The sequence below is a fragment of the Tiliqua scincoides genome, chromosome 2, assembly GCF_035046505.1.
Source record: "Tiliqua scincoides isolate rTilSci1 chromosome 2, rTilSci1.hap2, whole genome shotgun sequence".
NCBI classification, from domain to species: Eukaryota; Metazoa; Chordata; class Lepidosauria; order Squamata; family Scincidae; genus Tiliqua; species Tiliqua scincoides.
In genome coordinates, this window is record NC_089822.1 from 206,709,111 (window position 1) to 206,721,499 (window position 12,389).

Genomic DNA, 12,389 nt, shown 5'->3' on the forward strand with positions numbered 1-12,389 from the left:
CCCAGTGCCCAGTTCAATTTAAGTTCATATATTTAAACCAGTTCAGTATGATTTGGGATGGAATCAGTTTCAAATCCAACTTTTTTTTTTGTACGGGCTTGATTGAGATTCAAAGCTTCCCTCTGTTAGTTGGCAACCTTCAGTCTCGAAAGACTATGGTATTGCGCTCTGAATGGTGGTTCTGGCACAGTGTCTAGTGTGGCTGAAAGGCTGATTCGGGAGTGACAATCCCTTCCACACTGGGAGCAAGTGCAGTCTGTCCCTGGTCTGTCTCCCTGGCTATGGGCCTTCCTTCTTTGCCTCTTAGCCTCAGACTGTTGGCCAAGTATCTCTTCAAACTGGGAAAGGCCATGCTGCACAGCCTGCCTCCAAGTGTGCCGCTCAGAGGCCAGGGTTTCCCACCTGTTGAGGTCTACTCCTAAGGCCTTCAGATCCCTCTTGCAGATATCCTTGTATCGCAGCTGTGGTCTACCTGTAGGGCACTTTCCTTGCACAAGTTCTCCATAGAGGAGATCTAAACAACATTAAAACCCAGAGTAATGAGGAGAGGAAATGAGGCTCCACTGGAGGGGAGGGGTCTGGAAAAGACAACAACCTTTTCCAAAAAAAAAAAAAACAGTGGTTCCCAAACCTATTAACAGGAGACACCACTGTTTAAAATGACACACCAACAAGACTCACCTAGCTTTATAAGTTTAACAAAGAAAAAAAATTCCACCTTACCTGCTCAAGACTCTGTTTTTATCCTTTTTGGTGGGGAGAGGAGGCTGGCTTCTGGAGCAGTTGTTGAGCTCCACACTTGCTGGAGCTTTCATCAGATTGGGACCATTCTGGTGGCCTTGCATTCCCCTTTGCCTGACCTTCAACATGATCTAAGACAAGCTTTCTTACTCATGGGTAAATGCGACTATGTAGCTTAGGCGCAATCCAAACCTGCTCTGGAGCAGGCAAGCCAGGAGGCTTGCGCTGCATCCAATGCAGTTTCGGTGGCTGCAGTGGCTCAGCTCTTCCCCTTACCCCTGGGTAAGGGCTGCTCACTCCAAAGGATCTCCTTTGCTGCCACTGCGCTGCCACTGCGCCATCTCTTCAAGCTGCTCCGTTCTCCGCGGGAACAGGGGTTGGGATCTGGCATAACTGCCGGGTCCCAGTCTGGCCCTGCCCCCAGCTCCCCGCATGCCCATCATTGGGGTCGCCCGTCGCCCGCCCACCCCCCCGCCCAGAAACGCCTCCTTCCTGTCCCCCACGCCTACCGTTCCTGCTTCTGTTGGCGCTGGCGCGTCAACACAAGTGGCAGCAAGGAAGTCACCACAGAGGCTTCTGCCAGCCTCTGCACACTGGCACATCTACATTGCGCCAACGCGGCTTCCTCCCATGGAGGCGCAAACGTGCTTTACGGCGTTTAGGTTTGCACCCTTAGTTTCACTTGCCATAGGGCTCAATATATTTGTCAGCTTGGAGGGAGGTACTTCCTTCTTGGGTGTTTTTGGGGGGCTACGTTCATCGGTTCAGAACCATTCTGGTGGCATTGGATTCCTCTCAGCCTGCCCTTTCCAATCAACCAAGGCACATTGGCCTACTTATGAGAAAATGCATGACATGACTCAGTTTCACTTTCCTTAGCTCTCCATGCATTTTCCTTCTATGTCAGTTTCTGCTTTGTGACCTACCAAGTGGGTCATGGCCCACAGTTTGAAAAACCCTACTCTTTCCTATTTGTTGAACTGCATTTCTCTATTCAATACTTTAGCACAAAAAAGTATCTTGAAAAACATATCTATTCTATTGGAATTTTGTTTCCTTCAGATGTACACTTGGCTCCCCACATACACCATCCCAGGGATAGCTTACTTTTTGATAAATGTATTAAGTCCAAAGCTTGTGATAGTGCTACTTTAAAGTGCGCTACAGAATATATATAGCTTCACATTATTATTTTGCCTCTAGTCTGCTGAGCTGGAGAACAGGCTGCAGTGCAGAACTGGAAAGAAGTAGGAATCTAGATCTGACTCTCTGCCATACCCAAGTCTGCAGGCCACTTCTTCCTCTGCAGGAACATATAGCACCTGTATATATGCTGGCCACCATTGTGCTGCATGCATCATGTTATCTACTGTGTAGCAATAACAAAAAATGAAAAGAAAGAAATAATTTGTTGTATCAAATCTAAATTTGTTTGCCTACAACTATAGCTACTGATTATTGTTTTCTTCTTTTGTGATAGGAATTTCTGCTGAAGATTTTCTGTGTTTTTCGGAATCTGATGAAGATGAGTGTCTTTCCTCGAGATTGGATGGTGATGAGGTTGCTCACCAGCAAGTAAGTGCATTGCAGACTCAATTTAAGCCATTCCAACTTTTCTGAGAATGATAATTTTTACCTACGTACCCTAATTAAAGATATGAAACAAGCACTTTGAATTAAAATGAACTACAATGTATTAATTAATTTACTCAATCTTGAAGTAGATCATAACTTTTCCTGATATTCTACCCTTCCTCATAGTGCAGATTCCCTGCCTTAGGGGAGAGAGCCAGCTACTAGCTATTCTCCTTTATGAGCTTCCCCATCCTAACTTGAAGCTGTAGATCAGCGTTTGTCAATGTTTATCCCCGCTGTACCACTTTGCATGGCCCACCTTTTGAAAGTACCACCAGAAGTAACTGGCAATGATGTCATCACCAGTTACTTTCAGATAGGGAGGCCAGATGTGATGCAATAAACACTGATAAGAGGCTCAGGGAAGATGTGAAGGTTTTTTTCAAGTGCATCAAATGCACACACTGGAGCATGCCCAGCAAGCTGAGCCTCAGAGGCGGTTCCAGACTTTTCTGCACCCGGGGCCACCTCTGCCTTTGCCACCCCTGACCCAGAAGTAATTGTGGTGATGTCATTGTCATCGCAATTTCTTCCGTGTGGCTGCCTCCTCTGTTCCCCCTTTGAAAAACATGGGGAAGGAAGTCCAGGCTCCCAGGAACCTTCGGCTCTGTTTGCAAGCAGCGCAAAAGGATCCATCGAAGCATTTAGGGTCCACTGGAAGGGCACCCATGACAGACAAGTTCCATTTCCAGGAGGCAGGCAGTTCTCACCTTCTGGGCGTTGTTTCCTGCGGCCCCAAAGCTCTCCAGTGGAGCCCTTTGCACTACTTGCAAGTGGCGCCTAAGGCTCTGTGGGGGCCTGAGAAGTGGCACATGTCTTCTCCAAAATCGGAGGAGGCTGTTTCCGCGCCACTCTGAAGTGCACCCCTTCCCTTTCCTTAAAGGGGAAAAGAGGAGGTGGCCCTCAGACAGGTCTGGAAACCATGCCAAGAGCAGCTGCAGGAGCATAGCCATTCTTGGTGCAGTTCCCCGCTGCTCTGAGCACCGCCCTCCTCCCCTTGAAGGGGAGGGGAGCAGCCCTCAGAGCAGCACCGCTCCTGACTTGCTGTTGCCAGGTCGCTGCCCCTCCTTTATAGGAGGAGAGGTGAGGGTGGCCTAGAGAGACAGTGCCTTGGGAATTGCGACTCCTGACACATTGACACTCTAGGGCACCCCTTTCCTCTCTTAGGAGGAGGAGAGGGGGGCAGTCCAGTCCGGCACTGAATCGCTGTCAGAGTGGCAGCACCTCACTGCCTCTCTGCCATTGATTCTGGCCTGCCCCCTCCTCCATCAGGATGGATAATTTTTTTTTTACGCAAGGCAAGCCGCCAGTGGAAGTGCTGGCTTCTTTTGCTTTAAAAAAAAAAAAGGCAATTGGGGGCAAGGCTGGTGGAGGCACCCCTAGAGGGTTGGCGCTTGGGGCATTTGCCCCGCATGCCCCCCTCTAGATCCGCCACTGCTGAGCATCCTACTGCTGCTTGTTGTGTAGCATTGCTGGTCTTACTGCCACGTGCCAGAGGTCTGGAGTTCCCATGAGTACTGACAGACACCACCTCAAGTATCACCAATGGTATGAGTATCACATGTTGAGAAATGCTGCTGTAGATCATCTTTCACAATCCTACTTTATTAACCCCAGCCCCTTTATGACATTGTGAGCTGCAACCAACAGAAGCTCTGCAGCTCGCCACAGTGGGGCAAGACTTCTGGGTACTTTACCTGACCTCATGAGGCATCCATTCTTATGAGAGTCTGACAGCAACATAGCCAGCCAAGATTAGGAGAGCGGTAATAGGGAAAGGAGAGTAGGACAAGGAAGGAAGTTGCAGGACAAGGGGGAAAGAAAGCTGAGAGGACAAGGTGAAGGAAAGGAGACAGGGCAGAGACACAGAAGATGGAAAGAGAGGGAGGGAGGGAGAGGTGGAGACTTAGGGCGCAATCCTACCCTGTGCTGGAACAGGCAAGCCAAAAAGCTTGCACTGTATCCAGTGCAGGGTACGGGCCCAAAGTGGCTTAGCTTACCCATCCTGGCACGCTGGCCCCTATGGGTCTCCTTGGACCTGCACCACCTACTGAGGTGGCCCCATGTCCAAGGAGAGCGAAGCGGCTTCAAGCCACTCTGAACTCCCTGGGAAGGGGGATGGGATCCAGCATAAGTGCTGGATCCCAGCCCTGCATTCCACTCTCTGCCCGCCCACCCCCGGGGCCACCCACTGCCCACCCTCCCCCTGCCCCAGAATGCCTCCCTCCCACCTCCTCCCCACCTCCTTCCTGCCCACCACGGAGCCTTGTGTCAGCTCAGCTGAGCCAACGCAAGGCTCACTGCCTCAGTCAGCACGGAGGCTTGTGTTAGCCTCCACAGGCCAGTGTACCTCTGTGCGCCGGCCTTGCTGACTCCCAAGGAAGCGCAAACATGCCTTATGGCATGTTTGCAACCTGCCTGGGTTGGTGCAAGGGACTGGATTGCACCCTTCGGGGAAGAGAAGGACGAAGTGGTAGCACAGAGGTCAGAGATAGTAGAAATGGGAAGAGATGGAATGAATGAAGAGAAGGGGGAAAAGTAGAACAAGAGGGGAAACTAGGAGTGATGAAGAAGGAAAAGGGGAGGAAAAGAGCAAGAAGGTGGTAACAAACTTGAGACTGACAGGGGATAAAATGGTTTGGGACCAGGAAAAGGCACAAGCATGTGAAGGTGGAAAGGAAAAGGCAGAAGGAATACAGAGGGTGGCCAGCTTTTAGGACTGATGGGGGGTCAAAGAGGGAATCCAGATGGTATTTGGGCATCAGTTCTCACCTATTTGTGGGTTATCCCAGCTAAATGGCCAAGTTCATCTGTTGCCAACATTGTATGAAATTTTTCATACATTCATATGTATATCCCTACCCGTGGCATGCACAGACACATTCACACTAATCTACATGCTAATTGAGTGAAAGATCAATTTTATCAGTGTTTGGATTGTTTGGTCAGTTTTGGATTGTTATCATGGGTGAGTGGTACAGAACAACCTCAAAATGCCTCAACATTAGACTACCAGTAACCAGGAGACTGAGCTTTTCAAAAGAAGATAGCGTTTATTGAAGTAACATAAGTAGAAGACACAATTACTTTCAGGTACTTTGCATACAGACCTTTTCTGTTTGTCAATGGAAAAATTACTTTTGAATAGCTGCATTTGGACTGCAGAAATTAGTTAGAGAAGGTGACAGAAGGTGGAAAAGTTTTTGGTTGGGGTGGTGCTGAGAGAAGGAACTGTTAAAGGAACAAAGTGGTGAGAGAGATTACCGATTCTATTCTGGGCAGAATTTGAGTATGAATTTCCAGGTTCCAGGGGAGAAAAAAGAGAGTAAAAAGGTGCTCTTTGGCAAATGGCAAGATGGAAAAGACCACTCAGCAGCACAGAAACTTTCACAGGGGATTGGAGTGATTTCTACTGGGGAAAAAACTTTTAAAGCACAACATGGACATCTCTGCTAGGGAGAGAGATGGCAAAGTTCTGGTTTCAGAGCAGGAACTCATGATAGGACTTTTTTTACAATTAAAAAAAATTCTGAGTGGAAGGAGTTTTAGCTAAGTTTCCTGTCCTTCCAAGAGCACACAAAATGTGTAATGGCTCTCCAGTGGGAGAAGTTGCACCTGATCTCTGGTAGCTGATGGGAGATAATTCTTGGCATTGGAATGTGAAAAAAGAAGTTGGAACTTAGGACCCAATCCTATCCAACTTTCCAGCACCAATGCAGCCCTCTTGAGGAGGTTTCCATGACTGCCTTTCCTCAGCAGGATTCAATGCACGCCCTGTTAGAATGGCTGCATCAGTGTTGGAAAGTTGGATAGGATTGGGCCCTTAATTTAAGAACATAAGAACAGCCCCGATGGATCAGGCCATAGGCCCATCTAGTCCAGCTTCCTGTATCTCACAGTGGCCCACCAAATGCCCCAGGGAGCACACCAGATAACAAGAGACCTGCATCCTTGTGCCCTCCCTTGCATCTGGCATTCTGACATAGCCTGTTTCTAGAATCAGGAGGTTGCACATACACATCATGTCTTGTGACCTGTAATGGATTTTTCCTCCAGAAATTTGTCCAATCCCCTTTTAAAGGAGTCTAGGCTAGACGCCAGCACCACATCCTGTGGCAAAGAGTTCCACAGACCAACCACACGCTGAGTAAAGAAATATTTTCTTTTGTTTGTCCTAACTCTCCCAACACTCAATTTGAGTGGATGTCCCCTGGTTCTGGTGTTATGTGAGAGTGTAAAGAGCATCTCTCTATCCACTCTATCCTTCCCATGCATAATTTTGTAAGGCTCAATCATGTCCACCCTCAGGTACCTCTTTTCTAGGCTGAAGAGGCCCAAACGCTGCAACCTTTCCTCATGGTTCCCCAGCCATCCTTATGAGCATCATCTTAGGGCGCAATCCTAACCCCATATGTCAGTGCTTTCCGGCACTGACATAAGGGCAATGCAGCTCTGAGGTAAGGGAACAAACATTCCCTTACTTTAAGGAGTGACACCCAACTGCAGGATGCGGCACATGTCCCATTGGCACCACTATGCCAGTGCTGGAAAGCACTGACATAAGGGGTTAGGATTGCACCCGTAGTCGCTCTCTTTTGCACCTTTTCCATTTCCACTTTGTCCTTTTTGAGATGTGGTGACCAGAACTGGACACAATACTCCAGGTGTGGCCTTACCATCGATTTGTACAATGGCATTATAATTTGTTATGCAGCACTTGTGCTTGTGGCAATTGGTCAGAATGAAGCACCCAGGTTTGCAAATCTAAACTATATTTGGGTTTAAACTCTAGTAGTGAAGTTGTAAGTTATTAATATTAGAGAGAACTTCCTGATTATAGAAGCACTCCAGAACTTGAAAGCTGCCTTGAAAAACTATAGGAACATATTTTCAAGAAATAATTGGGTCTTCAATCTCCCTGGGATGGTTTAGTTTAAGGACTAGGCTTTCTTAGGGGGTTAACGTAGATGGTCCCTTGGGTAGCTTACAACCAATGAGTCAATAAACCAGTGTTATGTTTCTAGTGATAAAATAAACTGTTCTTTGTCTCTGCTGGCATTACAAATTAGATATTTAAAAATCTACGATAAAGTATGGATGCTTAGGGATTGCTATTCCATCGTTTACCGGGTTTGTTAAAACAGAGTCTCACCCTGAATGCGGAATATGAAATAAAGCATAACTTGTATACAAACATTTCTACAACATGATTTCTTTTGTTATTGCAGTATAATAGTTACAACAGTTCAATATCTGTCCCCTGCACTGCATAAGAATTTCACAGAAACAGACTTTGATTTTAAGGTAAAGAATGTCTTTATACTCTTTAACATATTATTAGATTTTTAAATCATATCTGTTTTCAAAAATAGCATGTATTTTGAACCAATGTGCATTTTATATATGAATTTATTATTGAATTATTTAATGTCATGTAATGAAAAATGAGCATCAAAGTTTTATAGGGTTGCAAGCAAGTTGAAAATTTTAAGACAACATGCTGAATGGGCATGTGTTCCAGTTTCCAATCAATGAGAATTTTTCTGCTGCTCTGAAAAAGGATATAAGACTATATTCACAGTTCAGTTCTAGTACCTGTCTCTTTCTCCTTCTGTAGTTAATAGCAGCCAGTGGAGGGTGTATATACTGTATATGATTTGGGAAACAACATAGTGGAAAGGTTAACCCATTCTTCATCTGCAATATAGTGATCATGAAATAATTTAGAGCCCAATCCTGGGCTCGACGCACACTATCACAAATGTGCCGTAAGGCATGTTTGCAAGACTTAGCGCCGGGCGGGCGGTCGTCGCACAGACGGCCAAGCCACAGTAAGGTAAGTGGAGACAGGGAGGAGGTGTAATGGGGAGGAGGTGTGGCGGGGAGAGGGCAGGGGGAGGCATGTCAGGAGGAGGGAGAAGGGAGGGAGGGACCGGTGGAGCTCTGCTCCACTGGATCCTGAACGGTTTTGTGGGGCTTGCTGCCTGACACAAATGCTTTTACCTCACCCCATTTTAGTCCCCCCTATTGCGGGGCTACTTCACTTATCTGGGGGGACAAAAGTCCCCTTCTCCCGAGGTGCCGCCTGCGGCTGCCCGAGACACACAGAATGCAGCAGCAGCCGTTTTCGGTGCCGCCGAAGCCGTGCACCCTGGGAGCTCAGGATCGGGCTCTTAATCGCCACATGGTTGCAATCAATACAATAAATGTAACAGAACAGAACCAATTACATATGTCCTTTGCCATTAGCTTACTGCTGTGCCTAGAAAGAAGTGTGATGGCATGGTAAATACCCCAACAAATGCACAATACAATTGAATCATCTTGTAATTCATGGGGTTCATCAGATTCACTTAAAAACATAAGAAGAATCCTGTTCAATCAGGCCAAGGACTCATCTAGTTCAACTTCCTGCATATCACAGAGGCCCATTGGATGCCTCTGGGAGCATACAAGATAACAAGGTATCTGTATCCTGTTGTCACTCCCTTGCATCTTGCGGGGTCCCTCTGAAACCTGGAGGCTGATCTAGTCATCATGGCTTGCAACCAGAGATTGACTTTTCCACTATAACTCTGTCCAATTCCCTTTAAAGGCATCTAGGCTTGGTGTCATCACAACATACAGTAGCATGGAGTTCCACAAAAGGAACTCTAATTCTGACTCTCCCGCCAGTCAGTTTTAGCAGGTGTCTTCTTGTTCCAGTGTTGTGCATAGGGAGAACTTCACAATATTCATATCATGCATAATCTTATATTACAAAATTATTTCCCCACTTGGTCACCTCTTTTCTAGACTGAAGAGCCCCAAACATTGTAACCTTTCCTCATAGGAGGTCACCCACTTAGTAATAATCTTGATTACTCCCTTTGGTTACTCTCTTCTGCATGTTTTCCAGTTCCACTATATCCTTTTTGTGATGTGGTGACCAGAACAGGACCAATCCTCCAGATGTGGCCTTACCATCAATTTGTACGATGGCATTATAACATTGGCTATCTTATTCTCAATCGCTTTTTTAATGATCCTATGATACTTTTTTCTGTGTGTTACTTGTCATAACAACACCTATTGTGGATTACTATTTTGAGATTGGGCCATTGTAATTTATTATATACATTTTCTTTTTCTCTTAAAAGAATGAGTAATTTCAGATGTAAAATATATTTGTAGCATTCTGTGGAACATGAGTACTGAATTTGTATTTTATTAAGATATGTATCTTCTATTCTTTAATTACTTTCCTTCTAGGTCTGGAACTCCTATTTCAGTTTGTCAGTTTTGTTTATAAATCAACCCAGCCTCCAGTTAGAAACTGTTACTCCAGTGAAGCGTAAAAAGATTTTGGACAAGTAAGAACATACCTAGTTTTCAACCTCAGGTATTTGTGTTGATAATAATGCATATATGGGCGCAATCCTAACCAGCAGTTATGCTGGCATAGGAGGCCCTGGAGTGCCGCAAACATGCCATAAGGCACATTTGCACCTCGATGTGCGGGACGTGTGGAGTCAGGCAGAAGCCTCCGCTGTGGCTCCCGCACTGCCACTTGTGTTGGCGCACTCACGCCAGCAGAAGCGGCAAAGGTAGGCGTGGGGGACAGGAGGGGGCGTTTCTTGGTGGGGGGAGGGCAGGCAATGGGCAGCCCTGGGGGCGGGCACACAGGGAGCTGGGGGCAGGGCTGGGACCCAGTGGTTATGCCAGATCCCAACCCCCATCCCCAGAGAGAATGGAGAGGCTGGAAGCCACTCCACTCCCCTTGGACTTGCGCCACCTCCAGAGGTGGCGTAGGTCCAAGTAGACCATTGAGGTATGCAGCGCTTACCCAGGGGTAAGGGGAAGAGCTTCTGGCTTGCCTGCTCCAGCGCACGTTTGGATTGCGCCCTCTATCTCCCACTATTTTTTATATCTAAGAATTAGAAAGGAGAATATAAACAAATACCATTAGATTTATTCTGATTATTTTACTCTGATTATTCAAATATTATTCAAATATTACTCTTTTCTCTGTTAGAGAAAAGTTATTGTGTTTTAAATGCCCACTTAATTTTGAAACATTCAGTTGCTTTGTTTACTTCTGCTAAGGTCATATTTGTGCTGTTCCAGGTATGGTGACATGCGTATAATGATGGCATATGAATTGTTCAGCATGTGGCAGAATCTAGGTAAGGTTGTCTTTCAATTTTTTTCTTAAGTTTTGAATTTAATGGAAGAATGCCATGGGGTGATTCAGACATAGTGCTAGATTATCTCTTCATCATAATTAAGGGATCATCTGGCATTGCATCTGCACTGGCTCATAGAATTCATGCTAAGATGTGTAATTTCTTTGAAATTATTTTCTCTAATAACAATAGTTATATCCTAAGTTGATCCACTCATGCAATGGGGCATTGCCGTCCTCTCCTCCCATTTGTCTCTCTCTGAAAGCTATACTTGAGTGTCAGGAAATCCCCCAGAAGGTTGTGGGATAGGGTGCATGGGACTGAAGCAGTACAGCAGAAATAGACAGAAGAGCCTTTTCTCTTCACATAAGAGGAAGTTTGGATCTAAGCATAAGAACATAAGAACAGCCCCACTGGATCAGGCCGTAGGCCCATCTAGTCCAGCTTCCTGTATCTCACACCAGCCCACCAAATGCCCCAGGGAGCACACCAGGGATTACATAATGGATTACATAATAGATAGTGGATTAAAGCATAGGACTGCACTGTTTATAGCTGAAATATAGCTGTACTGCTTTTAGTCTTTACACAACCGTATAGGCTCCACTAAATCTGTACAGATATGCTTAATTTTTGTACATACATTTGTTTTTATTATATTATGGTAATTATTCTATTTAAAATAATATTCTCATAAACCCAATTCCTAGAATTGCTTCACTGACATAGATAAGAAGATAATCTCTTGTGTTTGGAAAACAATATGTAACTGCAGCAATAAGATGAGCTGTACCATAAAATCAGAGAATAGTCGCACCAAAGACACTGTTAGCACATTCTCACAAAACCAAATTTTAGTCCAGTGTTTTCTTGTATTGGAATGATTTATATCCCACCTTTCCCATAGCCCTATCCTGAGGGCCTGTGCCAATGGAACGTGTGTTCCGCCAGTGCACTTTGTTACAGAAGCACCATAAATCGCTTTGCAATAGCACAAAGCCCAGATGTGCTGGTGGAAAGGTCAGAGCCTTCCCATTGGCATTGGTGGTTGTCAGGAGTCCCACCAGAGCAGGTAAGTACAGAGCAAGGCCAGGAGAGGGTGTGGGGAGGGCTGCACGGGGTTGAGTAGGGAGAGGGCAGAATGAGGCAGCAACAGGAGCGGAGGGCGCAGATTGGGCCTGGGAGGGAGATGGATTGGTGGCAGTAGCATGCATTATAGCCAAAACTCCCTCCTGGGCCTCATAGATCAATGCAGACTTGTGCCGGCGATGTCATTGGCACACATTCTGCCTGCTGGGGCTTAGCCTGGGGCAAGGGAACAAATGTTCCCTTACCCCAAGGAGATCTCCAGCAGCCAAAAATCCCCTGCAGGTTGCAGCATAGCCGATTCTAGTGCCACTGCATTGCCATGCAGGGATTTACATTGGATTGGAAGAACAGAAAGTGCCAAATAATTTATTATTTTAAAAGATGAGCCAATGACTTGCTGTATACACTGCCTGACTTATGATGAATACTTTAAAAGTTGTCTCAGTAATGGCCAATTCAAAATGACGGCAAGAAGGAACGGTAAGGTATTGTTATGAATAAATGCATATTTTTCTACTATCCAGGTGAACATAAAATTCATTTTATTCCGGGAATGATTGGTCCCTTTCTTGGTGTCACTCTGGTCCCACAGCCAGAGGTCCGGAACATTATGATCCCCATTTTTCATGACATGATGGACTGGGAGCAGAGGAAAAATGGCAATTTCAAACAGGTAAAATGTCTTTAGCTTTTGCAATGTTGCCCTTATTTCCTCCTTTATTGTAGTTTTATTGATGAAAGCTTTCTGTCTGTAAATCA

At 45.8% G+C, this 12,389-nt stretch overlaps 1 protein-coding gene across 5 annotated transcripts in view; it reads left to right on the plus strand.

Annotated features, from left to right (window-relative positions):
• Positions 1–12,389, plus strand: part of DOCK3 (dedicator of cytokinesis 3) — a 282,465-nt gene that overhangs the window by 195,102 nt on the left and 74,974 nt on the right. For all 5 annotated transcript variants that reach the window (XM_066613546.1, XM_066613549.1, XM_066613547.1 and 2 more), the window contains 5 exons: positions 2,222–2,316; positions 7,605–7,680; positions 9,628–9,728; positions 10,483–10,541; positions 12,155–12,303. In XM_066613546.1, coding sequence (XP_066469643.1) covers positions 2,222–2,316; positions 7,605–7,680; positions 9,628–9,728; positions 10,483–10,541; positions 12,155–12,303 — 480 coding nt within the window. The remainder of the gene's footprint in view (positions 1–2,221; positions 2,317–7,604; positions 7,681–9,627; positions 9,729–10,482; positions 10,542–12,154; positions 12,304–12,389) is intronic.